Genomic DNA, 16,260 nt, shown 5'->3' on the forward strand with positions numbered 1-16,260 from the left:
CTTGTCTCTCTGCACTGTCTTGACATTATGTAATGCTCTGGATGAAGTCTTCTACTGTCACTACTGCTGTAGTCATTCAGAGGCATTGGCTATTTGGGGAAGCTTAGTGGGGTTCTCTTAGACAGGAACTTTTTGAAATTTGGCATAAATCCTCTGGGGCGAAATTTTCCACTGTCAGTTTTTGGAACATTTGGAATTTTGAAAAAAATTCTAATAGTGATAGATAAGGACCGATGAAGTTGCTAGGAAGACTGCAGAGTCCTCAGCACTATAAATGAAAAAAGAAAACCACACAAAACCAAACAGCAAAAAATGCTTTGAGAAGAACATAGACATAACAAAGTCCATGAATTCATTTGGTTCATAAATTGAAGTTCTTGAGATTTTATTACAGCTCTGTTTTTTCAAATGTTGTCTTAAGCGTTTTTTAAGACCCACTTACAGAGTACAGATGTATATATACAGATACAACAGATACAACATTTTCTCCTTCCTGGTTTGTAGATTTTGTCACACCTGTCTCACACTGTGATCAGTTTGCTTATGCTGACAGCTTGAGCACATCCCAGCTTCATGGTATTCTGTCTAAAGTGAATGTTCAGTGATATTAGTCAGATAGCTCAGAAATTAATGGCTGAGTTCCCCTGGCCCTAGGAGCCATACAGGCTTTTGGCCACTCTTCCAGATACAAGTGCAGCAGTGTGAAGAAAATTTGCATTGCTTCCGTTGCACCAGCTAGGAGGAGAGTGGGATCTTTGGAACTGGTATTGTGATCTTTGCATGCACAAATGTTGCCAAGCAAGAATATGCTCGGTCTGATCTGAGGGGAGCACTGATTCCGCCTGTGTTTGCTCTCCTGAAGGCAAAGGAGTTCCATGAAATGGATGCCACGTCCAGTCGTGTCTGGATCCTCACCAGTACCCTGTCAACAAGTAAAGTTGTAATCATTGATGCCAATCAGCCTGGCACAGTGGTGGACCAGTTCACTGTCTGCAATGCTCATGTGCTCTGCATCTCCAGCATCCCTGGTAAGTAGTGCTCCACCACTGGCTGTGGTCTGCACAAGGTCATGACCTGCTCAGCTAAGGAGTGACAAATGTAGCATCCTCACTTCAGAGTTGGCCTTTGGAAGCTGCTGCATTCTGTAATTGTCCCTCAAGAGCATAACTCCAGAGCTTGCCTTCTTGTAAGTGGAATCTTTTGGAGATTCTTCACTTCTGAGCATTTAATAAGTGATTCCTTTGGCATGCAAAGGATGACTCTTGGGGAGAAGAGTGACCCTTGCTCAGGTTTGGAGGGCTCTGTAGCTGGTGTGATAGTTGACACTGGAATGAGGAGATTCACTACAGTGTTGGCTGATGCTGTGGTCCCTCCCTGGGGCTAGTGAATCCTGAGTATCAGCATCCAACCATATGGTGACCTCAGGACTACTGGGATGTGTAGGTTGGCAGTGACTGCTAGATTTATGGGAGAATCTGTTCTTTGCCCTTCAGCGGCCAGTGAGAGTGATTATCCTCCAGGAGAGATCTTTCTGGAGGGAGATGTAAATCCTGAAGAGTCGTCTGGAACAGATGGTGTCTTGGCAGGAATCACTCTGGTGGGCTGTGCAACTCGCTGCAATGTGCCACGAAGCAACTGTTCCTCGCGTGGTGACACACCTGTGCTGGACAAGGGACAGAGTGAGTTTTGGATATAAAGCCTAATGGCAGCTATTAATAGCTAGTTGCATGTGATCTTCTGGTCTTACAGCTGCATCCTTCTGCTCTGACTTAACTATTTCAGAGATTTCAAGACGTTTCTTAATGCAGTACATGATATCCGAAGCCCATTTGGTGCTTTTTCCTTTAGACCCATCCTTTTCTGAGTGATCCACAGCCTAGTTGTGGGGTCAGTCAGGAAGAAATAAAATAAATAACAGAATATTTTTAGTAGGTGATGTTAGCTCTCCTAAATCCTGTTCTAATTGCTTTTTCCTCTCAACCATGTCTTCAAGTCATATAAGCTTATATGAAAATGTAATAATGCTCTTGCTGATTATGTACTGCTGATTACATGCTAGTGATTACCCACTGCTGTGGGTAGCCTTGGAGAACTCTTGATATTCTGTTAAGCTCGGGTGGTGTCTCACTGGAAAACTGCCTCTATTTTCCTCCCAGAGCAGCAGACATTCTGGAGGAGCTTCTGTCTGCGATGCAGTCTTTAGGTTTGATTGTAATTTACAAATAAGGATAAAGTGAAAGAAATTAAGACACGATTTCTTTCTGGCTAGCTTTCAGCTCGGTCCCCCTGCTCTTTGTGCAGCTCACACTGTTCTTTGTCTCCTAGGTGAAGTGGCTGCTGTCTGCAATGGGAAGATCAACCAATCTCAGTCTACAGAGGAGGCAACAGAAGCTACAGAGGTGCCAGAGAATGGTACAAGTGAGACAGAGCCCGTTCAAGCCCGTTCTGGACCCCTCACAGAGCACGTGTTTACAGACCCAGTCCCTGTACAGGCACCTCTTCGTCAGAACGGGTAGGCTGTGTGTGGCCAATGTGTCCCTTCAGTTACTACCAGGTCTGATTTCATAAGCTGCTTATGAGAACAAGTCTGATCTTCTCATAAAGTGTCAAACTTTTTTCCATTTTGTGTCCAGATAGTATTTCTGATGGAATGATGAGGGCAGGAAGAAATAAAAAAAATGCAGTTCAGGCAGCAGCAGATTGTGTCAGCTGTTGAAGAGCAATTATTTGATCTCTTGATGATTATTTAGATAGATCTTCCAAATACACAAACACTTAATGTTCTTACCAAAGGGGCTTTTTGATCCATGTGTGATCATTTGTTTATGCCAGCAGTAACTCTGAATGTCTGTAAAGATAATGAAGAAAGCATAGTCAGTGCCCCAGAATTCTTAATGTGCCTGATATGATTGGTTGAGGGGTTGTTCTGACTGATTTCTGTTGGAGCTGAAAATGAACAGAAATTGTTAGAGAAAATTACTTCCGAACACTAAATTAATTTTGTTGGCCATAAAGTAATGGCTGTTTGTTTTGGCAGGGGATGGGAAAGGAAATTTTGCATATTCAGGAGCCAAGGAACTGAAAAACACTGAGGGGAGGGATGTGTTGTGTATGTAGAAGTGCCTTTATCTGCTTGTGCAGTGCCAGTCTGTGAGTGCAGGTGAGCATTCTGTGCATTACAGCTAAAGGCCTCTAACAACCTTCCTTTGCCCTTTAAGAGAGAATGGGCAGCTGAAGACAGAGTCGAGCACAGCACTGCCAGATCAGGAGCTGAATGGGGATGCTGCTGGGACGTGCACCAGTGCTGCCCCCACCATGTGGCTGGGAGCACAGAATGGCTGGTAGGTTCCCTTTATGCAGATTCTCTGCCTCAGTCGTCCTCTGGCCTCCACTTTTCATGTCCTTGCATATCTAGTTTGCTTTTGTTGCTAAAGTAGGTATTCATTACTGTTTCTGAGTCCTTAGCTCATAATGGGCGCTGTAACTTCACCTAACTGTGCACATTTCTGTCTTACCAAAAGAAAAAATGCAGGCCTGGTTAGTGTTAAGATGTGTGGCCTTGCTGCTAACCCTCCCTGATTTGTCCTTTATCCCAGGCTTTACGTGCACTCTGCTGTATCTAACTGGAAGAAGTGTCTGCACTCAATAAAGCTAAAGGACTCCGTGCTGAGTCTAGTGTAAGTACACACACCAAGGGACACTGAAGGAGGATGCTCAGTGCCTAAGCAGTATCTTCCATGGGGGTGGTAATTCTTTGTCAGTCATCTTTTTTCTTACTCTGAAGTGCATTGATCTATCGGGATAGTTTTCCTGGGGCTCCTGCTGAGTCACTTTCCTGTACAGTTGCAGACGTGAGCCAATACAGTGAATAAGGAAGGTACTACAATGTATTTACAATATCAGGTGAAAACAAGTGGGAAGGAGAAGAGGAAAATTTGAGAAGGGTTGTAAATAGGGTGGAACCTGTTGAAATTGATGGAGTTGATAGTGTGAAAGAGAAGTTAAACTCAGAAGGAAATTGATGATCTGACTACACACAAGGTAGGAGATTGGACTCTGAGCCCTTATAGGCCATTCCAGCAAGACTAAATCTGAATGGAAATACTAGAGAAAACATAAGAATGGTTTGCCTGGATATCAGAAAGAGGATCTGTTAAGTTTTTTATAGTTTTTCCTGTCCTGTGATTTCAGACATGTGAAAGGAAGGGTCCTCGTTGCTCTGGCAGATGGAACACTGGCCATATTCCACCGAGGAGAAGGTAAGGATTAGTGTAATAAAAGAAAAACAAGCTGGTCAAGACTGTGGCAGTTATTTAAATAGTATTCCAAGTCAAGAAAGAAAAAGTGCTAGATTGCCAGAGTACAAACACATAGTTAAAATGCATAGCTATTATATACCTGTAACCCTTATCCTGAATCATCTCCAGACATCTCCATATATATTAGAAATTTTCCAACATCATTTCCTGAGGTTTTCTGAAAAGAAAAAAAAAAAGTGTAAAAATGCTATATAGCATAGGTGGAACAAATGCAACATGCCTAGGAGCACATACACTGTGCAGTTGCTTGAGGCATGTTTGATCTCATCAAACATGAGATTAATGCATTTGGGTCATAACCAGTATTACTGGGCGTTCACAAATCAGCTGTACGGTTCGTGTGAAGGGAGCTCCAACAGCTCCGGGAGGCAGTGCCTGAGCAGATCATCTGTGCAGTGCAGGGAAGTTAGAATCTGTGTCAGTAGTGGAATTGGTCTCTGTGTATGCAGAAGGACGGAGCTAGGATTTTCTGGAAGACTGAAAGTCCCAAACAAATAGATCCTTCACATTGCACCACTTGTTCTTGTGATAAAGGAAAGATGTCTGAGTAAACTGATGTGCCTTAATCCTCTCATTTCAAGATATTTTTTTGAATTCTGTGTTTCTTGTCCTCTTCGCTGTTGTAGATTTTGTTTCCCTATAACTTCAGCAGTTCCTGAGCTGTGCTCATACAGCTCAGAGGAATTTGCAAAAATTGTGAATAAAAGAATTTATTTATCAGGTGTTCTTTGGGTAACAGTTTATCAACCAGATACTCTGGTTTTGTGCAATGTAATTTTCGATTCAGGCTTTTTCGTGAGTCTAAGCCTGACCGCTGGCACACTCTAAATGTTCCCATCAGAAATATGATAATGCTTCATCACCTAGAGGCAAAAGACAGTATCTATCTGATGAGGTAGAAAGTAAGAACAAGAGAAGAAATATCTGATTCCTTATCCTGGATTTGACAATTCACAGAAATAGTGTTGTCTGTGTATGCAGTGGGACAACCTCACCATAAAGAACTGCGTGCTCCATTTGCTTTTAAGTTTCCACAGAGTCTTGTTAGCTTGTCTTTCTTCTTCCCCTTCTGATTTTGTTGTACTTGTTAAGGAAGACTGTTCACTTCATTACTGTAAAAGGATCTGTAAATTAGCCTGAGCTGGAGAGCTTTTAGCCTACCAAACTAAGCTTTGTCATGTGCCTGCTAACTATAAGGCTGTGCCTGAAGCAGTATCATGTGCTGATGGGGAGTTCACAGACATAAGCAAGATCAGCTTTTAAGTATCAGCTAGGCCTTGTATACCTAGATATAAGTGGAATGGCAGAAATGCATCTTTCTGCTCTTATTTTTCACCCTAGATCGTCAGTGGGATCTCAGTAATTACCACCTAATGGACCTTGGTCACACCCACCATTCTATCCGCTGCATGGCTGTTGTGTACGACAGAGTCTGGTGTGGCTACAAGAACAAAATCCATGTTATTCAACCTAAGACAATGCAGATTGAGGTAAGAGAGCAAATGTGTGCATGTATGCATACAGATAGTTACATTTATTCTTCTATCTGTTTTCTGCTGCAGATATGGAAACACAGAACTTATTTGTTGTTGATACTGACTGGGATGAAAACTATCAAACTGCCAGCTGGGGTTATTTTGAGACCCAATCTGCCAGGGGGGGTTTTATTCCTTCCTCCTTTGGCAGAAATTAAATCTTGCAGAAAGTCTGAAATGAGCGCTGTCTTTGCCTTTGTTTGTGAGACCCTGGGCTCACATGCTGTACAAACATGTCTGTGCATTACAGCTGCCTTCGTGTACAGTCTGAGACTTCTCCATCTGCAGGCATTGTGGCATGAAGGAAGAATAAGTCAGCAAGCCAAAGTGGTTCCACTTGCCTAATTAAAAAAAATAAAATACTCAGACCCTTTTGGTTGAAACATTTGTTTAGTGGTGTTAGTGCAAGCATGCTTAACAGTGCGTGGAGTAATTTACTCATAGAGAGAAGTGTTGAAGCTACAGTTCACATCAGTGAGCGAAGGCAGCTTGCTGATCTTCAGAATTTCTCTTGGAGCTGCTGGTTTCTAAATGTTTTTGCTCCCAAAGTGGCATGCAAAGACTGTCATATTCTCTGGGGAGCCACAGCTCTGCACCATGAAACTCATTGTTTGATACAGCATCATCTGTACCCTATACTGAACTTCTGAGGTCATGTGGCATTAATACATTTTGTCCAAGGCCTTTGAAACCCAAACAAGCAATCTGTTAAGGAAAATAGAATATATGTATAGATAATTGGAACACCTTTTGTGAACTTGCATTGCTCTACTTATGTGTCATTTCAGAAGTCCTTTGATGCCCACCCTCGGCGCGAGAGCCAGGTGCGACAGCTGGCGTGGATTGGAGATGGAGTGTGGGTTTCCATCCGCCTGGATTCCACCCTGAGGCTTTACCATGCCCACAGCCATCAACATCTGCAGGACGTTGACATTGAGCCTTATGTCAGCAAGATGCTAGGTGAGGCAGTAGGGATCGCCTCTCGATGGTCTGTTGCTTACTGAGATCAGAGAGAAGTGAAAATTCGTTAGCAGACATTGCCCAAAAGTCATACAGATTTAACTGCTGCTCCCATTCTTGTGTGTGCTTACAGGTACTGGAAAATTGGGCTTCTCATTTGTACGGATTACAGCCCTGCTCATCGCTGGCAATCGTCTCTGGGTAGGAACAGGGAACGGTGTTGTCATCTCCATTCCATTGACTGAGAGTAAGTGACATTTGTCAGAGATTTTTCTGTGCCCCCCTGAAAAGAGCAGTGCTTTGATGTAATTGGTGATTCCTGGCAGATGGCTTTGGTGGGCTAATACTTTCTGGACATTTTTACTCTGAGCTTGACAAAGTGTTAGAGAGAAGAGCGCTGAGTGTGAGTGACCCAGGCCTCGATTTAACTCTTCCTCAGTTATGTAATTAAGTGTTCAGCTGAATGGATTTAACCTGTTTAAAGCCAAATAGACATTTTATCACTGTTCCTTTTCAATTCAGTTGAAGACGTATTTCTCTTGGGTGCCAATGTCATCTGTACCCTCTGTACAGCCTTCTCTTTTGAGGGTGACCTTGACAGAGCAGGCTGATGTGAACTGATTCTGTACCTACTGGGAAGCAAGTTGAAACAGTTGGGAATTGTAGCAAGTCTCCAAAAGGAGGAGGCTGTGGGATGAGAAGTCACCAGGAAGATCTCCCTGGAAATTTTTATCTGGTGTGGAGATGCTCAGATGTCTATGAGACTATTTTGCAGAAATTGACCTTAGAAAAAGCTTCATTTTCTCAAATTAGAGTTCAGTTTTTATTAGTCAAGTAGAAATCAGCATCCTAAGACAAGTCCAGTGGCAGCAGTTGTTGAAAGGCACATCTCCAGCACTGGAAGTTTAATTGAAGCTCTCAGTAAGCCTGTTCAGTACCTGCCAGTCATCATCTAATTTTTCGTGGTGGAAGGTCTGTTTCAAAATATAACAAGGAGTAGGACTTGAGGCTGACTGCAGCTCCTTTCAGTGGAAAGCAGCGAGATGTACATTTTCTCATCAGTGCTGGCAGGAAAGCTGAGAAGAAAATGGCTCTCAAGTAAAAGGGGCAAACCTGTTGCAACTCTTCTGGAAGTCAGAGTTGAGGTTGTCTCCTCTAAGGCTACTGGAGCTGAACACCTCCTGGGTCTGATGCTGTTGTCATAATTCCAATTTAAGCTTGTTCCCTGCTGTAAACCAGTTCCATTATCTTTTGATGTTTCTTTAAAAATGTGATAAGCTGTAATCCTTCACTAGAAACTTTAGCAATAGATCTTTGTGACCAAGGACCTTCATCTGTCTCAGATACTTCATTTGTCTTTGTAAGATAAGAGTAAAACGAGCAAGAACAGTGTTGGAATGAACTAATGGAGCCCGTAGCTCATGTGGTTTCTCCAAGTATATACATTTCTGTTGCTACCTGAATTTTCTCCCAGTAATCACCTTTTTCTTTTCTCCCATCCTTCCTGTCTCTTCCTGTGCCCCTTTGTGTTCCCACTCCTTGCCTCTGCCTAGCTGTAGTCCTCCACCGAGGCCAACTCCTTGGGCTCCGGGGTAAGTCCATTGCCTCCTTCCTTCAGCTTTCACTTCTGCAGCTGCTCACCTTTGCAGTCACTTTCCTACCCTTCCATCCTGCCATTCAGCTCTCCCCCTCCATTTTTCCTCATCTCTTTCATTTTAAGTTAGTCAAGTAAGAAAAGTGACCAGAGACAATAATGTAAATATGATCATTTCCTACGGTCTGAAACGTTTTCATCCATCTCATCAGCTGCCCCTCTGCTTTTTGTGTCAAGTACTTTACTATATAGTACTATGCAGTACTGCCTTTCTGGTAGGCCAGGTCTGAGTTGGAGACTGTGAGGATTCATTCATTCAGCTCCAGGAAGCAGGAGCACACTGTTCTTCCAAGGTCGTCCTTGATCATCCTTGGTTTTCTGAGGCTGCATCTCACATCAGTTTCCAGGCCAGTGTAGGAAGTGCTGTGACACCTGCCAGCTGCAGGTAGTCAGCCAACACTTAAAAGAAGAACTTGAATGAATACTGAGAATTGTTTGGTTGTGTCAGTTAAAGCAAGGTCTGACCTTGCTGTTCAGATTTATACTTGCCTCAGCGTTTTTAGAGACAGAAAGTGTTTTTTCTCATTGTAAGATGCTCCTGTCCAGAAACATTATTGGTGCATCTCTCTTCCTTTTAAAGCCTCTGGTAGTGATCACTGTGAGAAGCCAGATACTGAGCTGGAAGAGCCTTGTCTACTGGGGCTCAGCCAGTTCTGTCTGTCCTCAGTAAACCAAAGCACAGAGGTGCAGAAAGCTTTCATCTCAGGGATCTTCCCCCAGCACACACTGATTCTCATTCCTCCATCCAAATATTTGTACTTACCTCAGCATCCCATTGCAAATCTGCTAGGTGAGAACCTCCTTTGTTCCTGAGCCTCTTAATAACTGAAAACCAGCCCAAGCCAACATACACAGCTACAGATAGTAAGTAAGCGATTCATTTTGCTCTGTCAGTAAACAGGAAGTGAAAACCTTCTGATTTTAGTACTGTTTGGTTTTGTTTACTGATATGGGTACATGCAGAAGGAAAGCATTTCCCGTCCTCACCTCTGAGAACTGCTTTCTTCCCTGGTGAATGGAAGCTCTCCCACCCTGAAAGCACAGGCCTGATAGATGCATGCCTCTGAGCTCACCTTGAGGTCCTTGGATGCTGTGGATGTTGAACATCTTTTTGATGTTCGTTGTTTGAGTAGCTGATCTTCTAAATCAAGGACTAAGGAAGGCGCTGGTTCCACTGCTCTGACACTTGCTGGGCTGAGAGGCCTTTGCCAGACACAGAGGCTGCTGAAAGCAGCTTGGCACGAGCAGAGGACTTGATTTGGAAGCAACTTCAGTTCCCAAAATAGCAGTAGTCCTCCAGGTCTAGTATGGGAGACTAGAGCCTTGATTGTGTCTCAGGTACAGTGGATACATTTGCTTACATTGCCGAGTCCCAAAGGCTGATCACTAGGACAGTAAGTGACTTCTGAAGGCTGGACAGGATTGTTCCTGGAGAAGAACATTATTATTATTATTATTATTATTATTAGCGCACCCCAGAGGCCTTGTCTTGTGTGCCCTAGAGTCACTCTTGTCCACCACCACCACCAGGGAAGTGTGCATCATTAACAGCCAAATAAAAAAAGGACTTTGTTACTATGAATGGATTTAACCAGCCTAATAGAGAGGGACCATATAGACTGCTATGGTCTCCTCTGTTACAGGGATGGGATGCCATCTAGGGGGACCCAGACAGGCTGAGCAGTGCACTCAGGAGAACATCATGAGGTTCAACAAATCCGAGTGCAAAAGGTCTGCACCTGGGTCAAGGCAACATCCATTACCAGTACAAGCTTGGGGATGAAAGGATGGAGCACAGCCCTGCTGAAAAGGACCTGGGGGTACTGGTGGATGGCAGCAGGACATGAACCAGCACTATGCTCTCACAGTCCAGAAAGCCAGCCATATCCTGGGCTGCATCCAAAGCTGTGTGGCCAGCAGATCAAGGGAGCTCTGCTCTGTGAGAACTCATGTGGAGCTCTGCATCCAGATGGGGAGTCCTCAGTACAGAGAGACATGGACCTGTTGGAGCACATCAGAAATGATCCAAAAGATGGAACACCTCTCCTGTAAGGACAGGCTGAGAGAGCTGGGGCTGTGCAGCATGGACAAGGGAAGGCTGTGAGGTGACCTGAGAGTGGCCTTCAGTATCTAAAGGGGAGCTACAGGAAAGAAGGGGACAGACTCTTCAGCAAGGTCTGTGGTGATAGAGCAGGGAGAAATGGTTTCAAGCCCAAAGAGGGTAGATATAAGTTGGATAAAGGAAAAAGTATTTTACAGTGATGGTGGTGAGGCACTGAACGTATTGCCCAGAGATGTGGTAGATTCCCCATCTCTGGAGATGTGCAAGACCAGGCTGGATCAGGCCCTGGGCAACCTGATCTAGCTGTGGTGTCCTTGTGCATTGCAAGGGAGTTGGATGAGATGACCTTTAAATTTCCCTTCCAACTCTAGGGATCCTATGAGTATAACCCTTACATAATTCTGGGCTTAGTTCTAGGGCCTGTTCTATTCAATATTTTATCAGTGATCTGGATGTAGGACTGAAGTGCATCCTCAGCATGTGATGGCACTCAGCTAGGAGGTGCTTTTGACTCCTCAGAGGGTCGAGAAACCTTGCAGAGGGCTCTAGATAGATAGAGCATTGGGCAAGGAGCAACAGCATGAAGTTCAGCAAAGGAAAATGCTGAGTTCTGCACCCAGGATGGAGCAATGCTGGACACAAGCAGAGCATGGGAGACGAGTAGCTGAAGAGCATCTCAGCAAAAAGGGATCTAAGTGGTGACAGCAGGCTCAGTGGGAGCCAGCAGGGTGCCTTGGCACTAAGAGAGCAAACTGCATTTTGGAGTCTGTTGGGTCACAGCATGGCTGGCAGGTCAAAAGAGGTGATTCTCCTGCTGTACTCAGTATTGGTGTGGCCTCACCTTGAATATTTGGTGTAGTTCTGGGCTCCACAATATAGAAAGGATGTTAAGGTGCTTGAAGGCATCCAGATGGCAACAAAGCTGGTAATGGGACTGGGAGGCATGGCTGTAAGGAGAGGCTGAGGGCATTCTGGAGAACAGGAGGCTGGGGGTGACCTCTCTGCTCTGCACTCCCTGAGCAGGGAAAGCAAGGCAGGTGCTGTGCTTTGTGCCTGGGAGCCAAGGACAGCATGTGTGGGAGCAGCCCAGAGCTGTGCCAGGGAGGCTCAGACTGGGAATCAGGAAGAATTTCTTTACATGAGGGGAGGGCAACAGTGGAACTTCCTAGAGAGGCGAGTGCTGCCCCATGCCTGTCAGTGTTCATGAGATGTTGGACTGTGTATTGAGATGCCCTCAATAAAATGCTTTAAGTTTTGATTAGCCCCGAAGCGGACAGACAGTTGGAGTAGATGATCTTTGAAGGTCCTCCCTGAACATTTTATTCTATAAGACCTTTTAAGAGGTTTGAATCCATAAGGGTTTTCCTTCATGGCTCATGAATTTTCTTTTTGATTGTGCCCTTCCTGTAAATGGGGCCAAAACTATCACTAACAGTGTTCTTTCTCCTGTCCATAGCCAACAAGACTTCACCCACCTCTGGAGAGGGCAGCCGCTCTGGCGGGGTCATCCATGTGTATGGCGATGACACCAGTGACAAATCTGCCAGCAGTTTTATTCCCTACTGCTCCATGGCTCAGGCACAGCTCTGTTTCCATGGTCACCGCGATGCTGTCAAGTTCTTTGTCTCTGTGCCTGGTAAGGATGAGCACAGCCCTTCCTTATGAGGGTCTGTTAGTGCTGTCCATTCTGAGGCAGGAGCTTAGGCTGACCTGCAGCAGAAGGCTGCCAGTTTCTAGCACTTGGCACTAGCCAAGTGCTTAGCACTAGCACTGTGACTCAGACACTGGTAGCTCAAACTGCAGTGCCTTTGAGGTTTCACCAGCAGAAGGCCTGCTCAGTCGTGTTTGTCTCTCAGAGTCCCTGAGGGCTGAACAGAGGCACTGATGGCACCTTTGTCCTGTCCCAGGCAATGTCCTAGCAACTTTGAATGGGAGCGTGTTGGACAGCCCCTCGGAGAACCCCAGCACAGCAGCCACAGAGACCGAGGGGCAGAAGCTGAAGAACGTCCTGGTGCTGAGTGGAGGAGAAGGGTACATTGATTTCCGGATCGGTGAGTGCCTGCAGTGGGGGGTGTGGAATTGGATGGGGTCCAAGGGAACTGTTTGTGAAGGAGAGGGATCATTGCTGTGGGAAAAGAAATCTGAAAAGCGAGGCTGTTTTTCTCCCACCTCCTGCTGCGGTGGCAGATAGCAAGTATTTTCCTTCCACAGCATGAAGCTGCCAAACCTTCCCCCTGCCTGTGCCTGCAGTGCTGTGCAGTCAGCATTAATGGCCCTGGAAAAATAAAAACATCTGTGCCACTGGCTGCAAACACTGCCGTCCCACCGGAGTCACCTATGCTGTTCTGGGGCACTCTGCTGTAAACATTGGCTTCCCCATATGGGAGGGGGTTTTCCCTTTAGCTGGAGGCAGTTTGTTCCATTCACAGAAGCCTAGTACAGAAAAGCACCGTGCTGTTATAAATGTTCTCCAGGCATGCAGGGAGGTCTCGGCTCCTGCTGCCTGTCATCGGACTGCAGAGCCTGTAGCACAAATATCCACCTCCTCTGAACAATTCCAGGGCAGTGTAGCTTGGGATTTTCTTTCCAGCCTTTTTTACTCTACTTTCTGTCTTCAGGGGATGGAGAAGATGATGAGACAGAGGAGAATGCAGGAGATGCCACCCAGGTGAAGCCAGTACTTTCTAAGGCAGAAAGGAGCCACATTATTGTGTGGCAGGTATCCTACATCCCAGAGTGAGAATTTCTCCTTTCCTACCAATGTAAGTGTCCCTGTTCCCACCTGAATGCCACGATGTACATACAGAACGCCTGCATTATTCCTACTGCTGGAAACCGACCCCAGACAACTGCAGCGGCTCCTGCCTCAGACTGTGACCCCTTTGTAACCTCTGAACTTGCAGCTTTCATCTTGGGCCCATGAGCTTTCTGCGTGGTTGGATTATTGTTCTGCTCTGGAGCTGGCGTCTACAAGGAGAGAAATGACAGCGCATTGATAACAGTGAAGCTTGGAGCCAGAGCTGTGCAAAAGCTTTGCCCAGGGCTGGGGAGCTGGACAGGTGGTGGGTCTGGTTCTCCAGCAGGATGCCTTGCTCCCACCTGCATGAGAAGTAGTACAGCACCCTGGCATCCCCGCCAAAGCAGCGATGGAGGATCACAACTCCTACAGCACCCCAGAAGAAATCCTTCCTTGTTCACCAGTGGACTTTCCACCTTATCCACTATGCACAGAGTGCACCCGAGCATAGAATAATATCCCACAGACTGACAGCAGCCAGGTCCATGGAGCCTCAATAGAAAGGAATGTCGAGGTTGGGAAGTGCTTTTGCTGTTTGGCTGGAGAAGGTGGCAGGGCCATTAGTGCGGGGAACGCATCCTCCACACTTGCAGATGGAAAATCTCCCTCCTCTTCTGCTGCTTTTATCATAGCAGTAGTGTGCTGGGTGACTGCATGTGTCCAGAGGGGTTGTTTGGTAGCCTCAGGTGGGTGACAGATGGTTGATTGTGGAGGCCATGGGGCCTTTCAAAACTATTAACAAAGAAGTACTGGAACCCTGTTATTTTGAAGGGGGAAAAGGCAGTGATTTTTTAACTCCCCAAAAAAAAAAAAGTCAACCAGAAAAGAATTGAGTTCATTCGTTTTGTGAGCCTGAAAGCTTTAGGAGAAAGTTATCTCTTCGTAGGATTTATTGGCTTTTAAAATAGAGGCAATGGCAGATAATGTTGGTGTGCTATGAATTCTGCATTAACACACTGAGATTACTTTGACTCATCAGGTTCCCATCCTGCTGGAAGGAGGTGGCTGTTTTCCTTTACACGGTGGCTGTCAGGTTAGGAAAGGCTGTGTAGGTGCAGTCAAGGTGTACAGGCTGTCTCTTGCCTGAGGTCTTGAAGATAAGGGAATTGAGGCCAGATCTCCCAGCTCCTTTTACCCAGCATCACAAGCACTGATTGACTTGGTTAGCGAGTAGTTTAAAAAGCTGGATCTCTGTTACTGCTCTAAAGAATGACAGCCTCTGAGAGAAATTCTGACTGCGCTCCTTGTGCAAGCTGTGTGTCCTGCTTAGAGGAGAAGCAGCCAAAAATGCAGCCAGGGAGAACAGTTTTAAGCTCCATATTCGAAGTGTGGCAGCTCCAGATGTAGAGGCAGTGGTTTGTTTTCCCCTTCTGACAGTTGCAAGTCCTTTCTCTACAAAGACTAGCTGTTAGCAATGAATTTAGAAGATCCTGGAGGCTGTCTTGTTGGTTTCCTGGATCTCCCAGGGGTGTCCACCTCCATCTCTGAGGAATATGGCCTGTGCTTGTTGACATGGGCCAGGCTGCTCCCAAGCCTTGTGGTCTGCAGCTGTTTGTGTGCTGCAGGAACACAGCATTCACTGGGGAAGCTTTAACACCTGTCCTCATTCAGCAACCCTGAAATGCTCTTTGGATCCTCAGTTCCAAAAAGGCTCGGGCACACAGTTCCCATCCAGGGAGGCAAGAAGACCTACCCAGAGTGCAGAGGCCTCAGCCATCAAAGTATGGGGCCACGGTGCTTCCCACACTGCCTGAGCAGCTGGTGACGTGCAGACCCACGCTGCTCCTTGCAGAGGTAGGCAGCCAGCTGGGCTGTATCTTCAAGCCAGCAGCTTGCCAGGATTTGTGGCTTGCATTTGGCTGACTCTGCAAGCAGCCATTCATGTAGAGGGGAATATTTGAGAGGAGACATCTCACTGGGGCAATGCTGACCATGCCAGACGCTCACTCATATCTCCAGAATGCTTTCTGCTAGAACAGGCTCTCTGGGTCACGGCACAGGGTGCAATAACAGATGTTTAGACAGCAGATTCCACAGATATCTAACAGTTAGAGCCAGGAAAATGGCATAATTTGGTGTCATTTAATGGCAAATGCTATTCTTTAGGTGTGTCAAACCTTCAGCGTAAAAATACAGGATTGCAACGTTCTTACCTCTTACAATTTGTTCTCTATCTGGTTTTAGCAGTAAAAGTGACAATATTCAGTCTTCTGTCACCCACTGGTCCATGGCAACATAAGGAAACCACTCTCGGGCCTCTGCCAGCAGGTTCCTTCCCAGTTTGGTGCATGGTTTCCTTCAAGAGAAGCACACGTGTCAGAGGGGTGGCTCCAGCTCAGCCTCTGCTATCAGCTCCTGTTGGGATGTGGTGGCTGCTGGGCAGCAAGGTGAGAACTGACTGGCTTCAACACACTTCCCTGTCATATCTCCACTGTGATGTATGTAAAGTATCTTGTATGTTACAAAAGGATTTTAAAAAGTGTCTTAAGGCCTGTAAACTCCGCTGTTTGGTCTGAAGATGGCATTCTGTAAAGAGACCGCTGTATGAATACATTCCCGTGCTTTTTTCCCTATGCTATCAAACAACAAACCATATCTGTTCTGTATGTAATAAATGTGTTAACATCAGCAAGTGCCAGTACGTCCTATTGCTGGAAAGGTCACTGGGATTTCCGCTCAGCCTTTAATAACATCATGACACTCAGAATGGTGGGAATGGCTCCCATTCAGCAATTAGCAGGAAATGAGATGTGTGTTCCTCACTGTTTGACCAGGAGGTGCTGGTCCTGCAAGACACGTGCCCTTGAAGCCAGTGCACACTGTGGCTTCTCTCAGTGTCAGAAATAAAAGACAGATCCTTCAGCTGCAGTCTGTCCACATGTGTCCTTATGGACCCCTTTCAGACAAGCTGTGGGGAATCTTCCATCAGTTCC

At 45.8% G+C, this 16,260-nt stretch overlaps 1 protein-coding gene and 1 long non-coding RNA gene across 26 annotated transcripts in view; one reads left to right on the forward strand and one right to left on the reverse strand.

The window, feature by feature from the left end:
• MAPK8IP3 (mitogen-activated protein kinase 8 interacting protein 3) overlaps positions 1-15,959 on the forward strand; it is a 72,872-nt gene extending 56,913 nt beyond the window's left edge. For 22 of the 25 annotated variants that reach the window (XM_019620877.2, XM_019620878.2, XM_010719898.3 and 19 more), the window contains 13 exons: positions 863-1,028; positions 1,494-1,679; positions 2,326-2,512; positions 3,219-3,341; positions 3,597-3,677; positions 4,192-4,259; positions 5,661-5,809; positions 6,643-6,814; positions 6,948-7,061; positions 8,368-8,406; positions 11,987-12,166; positions 12,438-12,581; positions 13,149-15,959. In XM_019620877.2, the coding sequence (XP_019476422.1) occupies positions 863-1,028; positions 1,494-1,679; positions 2,326-2,512; positions 3,219-3,341; positions 3,597-3,677; positions 4,192-4,259; positions 5,661-5,809; positions 6,643-6,814; positions 6,948-7,061; positions 8,368-8,406; positions 11,987-12,166; positions 12,438-12,581; positions 13,149-13,270 (1,731 nt within the window). In that variant the 3' untranslated portion in view covers positions 13,271-15,959. The remainder of the gene's footprint in view (positions 1-862; positions 1,029-1,493; positions 1,680-2,325; positions 2,513-3,218; positions 3,342-3,596; positions 3,678-4,191; positions 4,260-5,660; positions 5,810-6,642; positions 6,815-6,947; positions 7,062-8,367; positions 8,407-11,986; positions 12,167-12,437; positions 12,582-13,148) is intronic. The other 3 variants (XM_019620883.2, XM_010719909.3, XM_010719908.3) reach the window with 1 other exon arrangement.
• Positions 2,519-10,185, reverse strand: LOC109370273. The gene is made up of 3 exons (XR_004161541.1): positions 9,542-10,185; positions 4,399-4,476; positions 2,519-2,848 (listed from the first exon to the last, which is right to left on the reverse strand). It is a non-coding gene; the product is annotated as an uncharacterized LOC109370273 (long non-coding RNA).
• Positions 15,960-16,260: the final 301 nt, after the last annotated feature.

The sequence above is a fragment of the Meleagris gallopavo genome, chromosome 16 (assembly GCF_000146605.3).
Source record: "Meleagris gallopavo isolate NT-WF06-2002-E0010 breed Aviagen turkey brand Nicholas breeding stock chromosome 16, Turkey_5.1, whole genome shotgun sequence".
NCBI classification, from domain to species: Eukaryota; Metazoa; Chordata; class Aves; order Galliformes; family Phasianidae; genus Meleagris; species Meleagris gallopavo.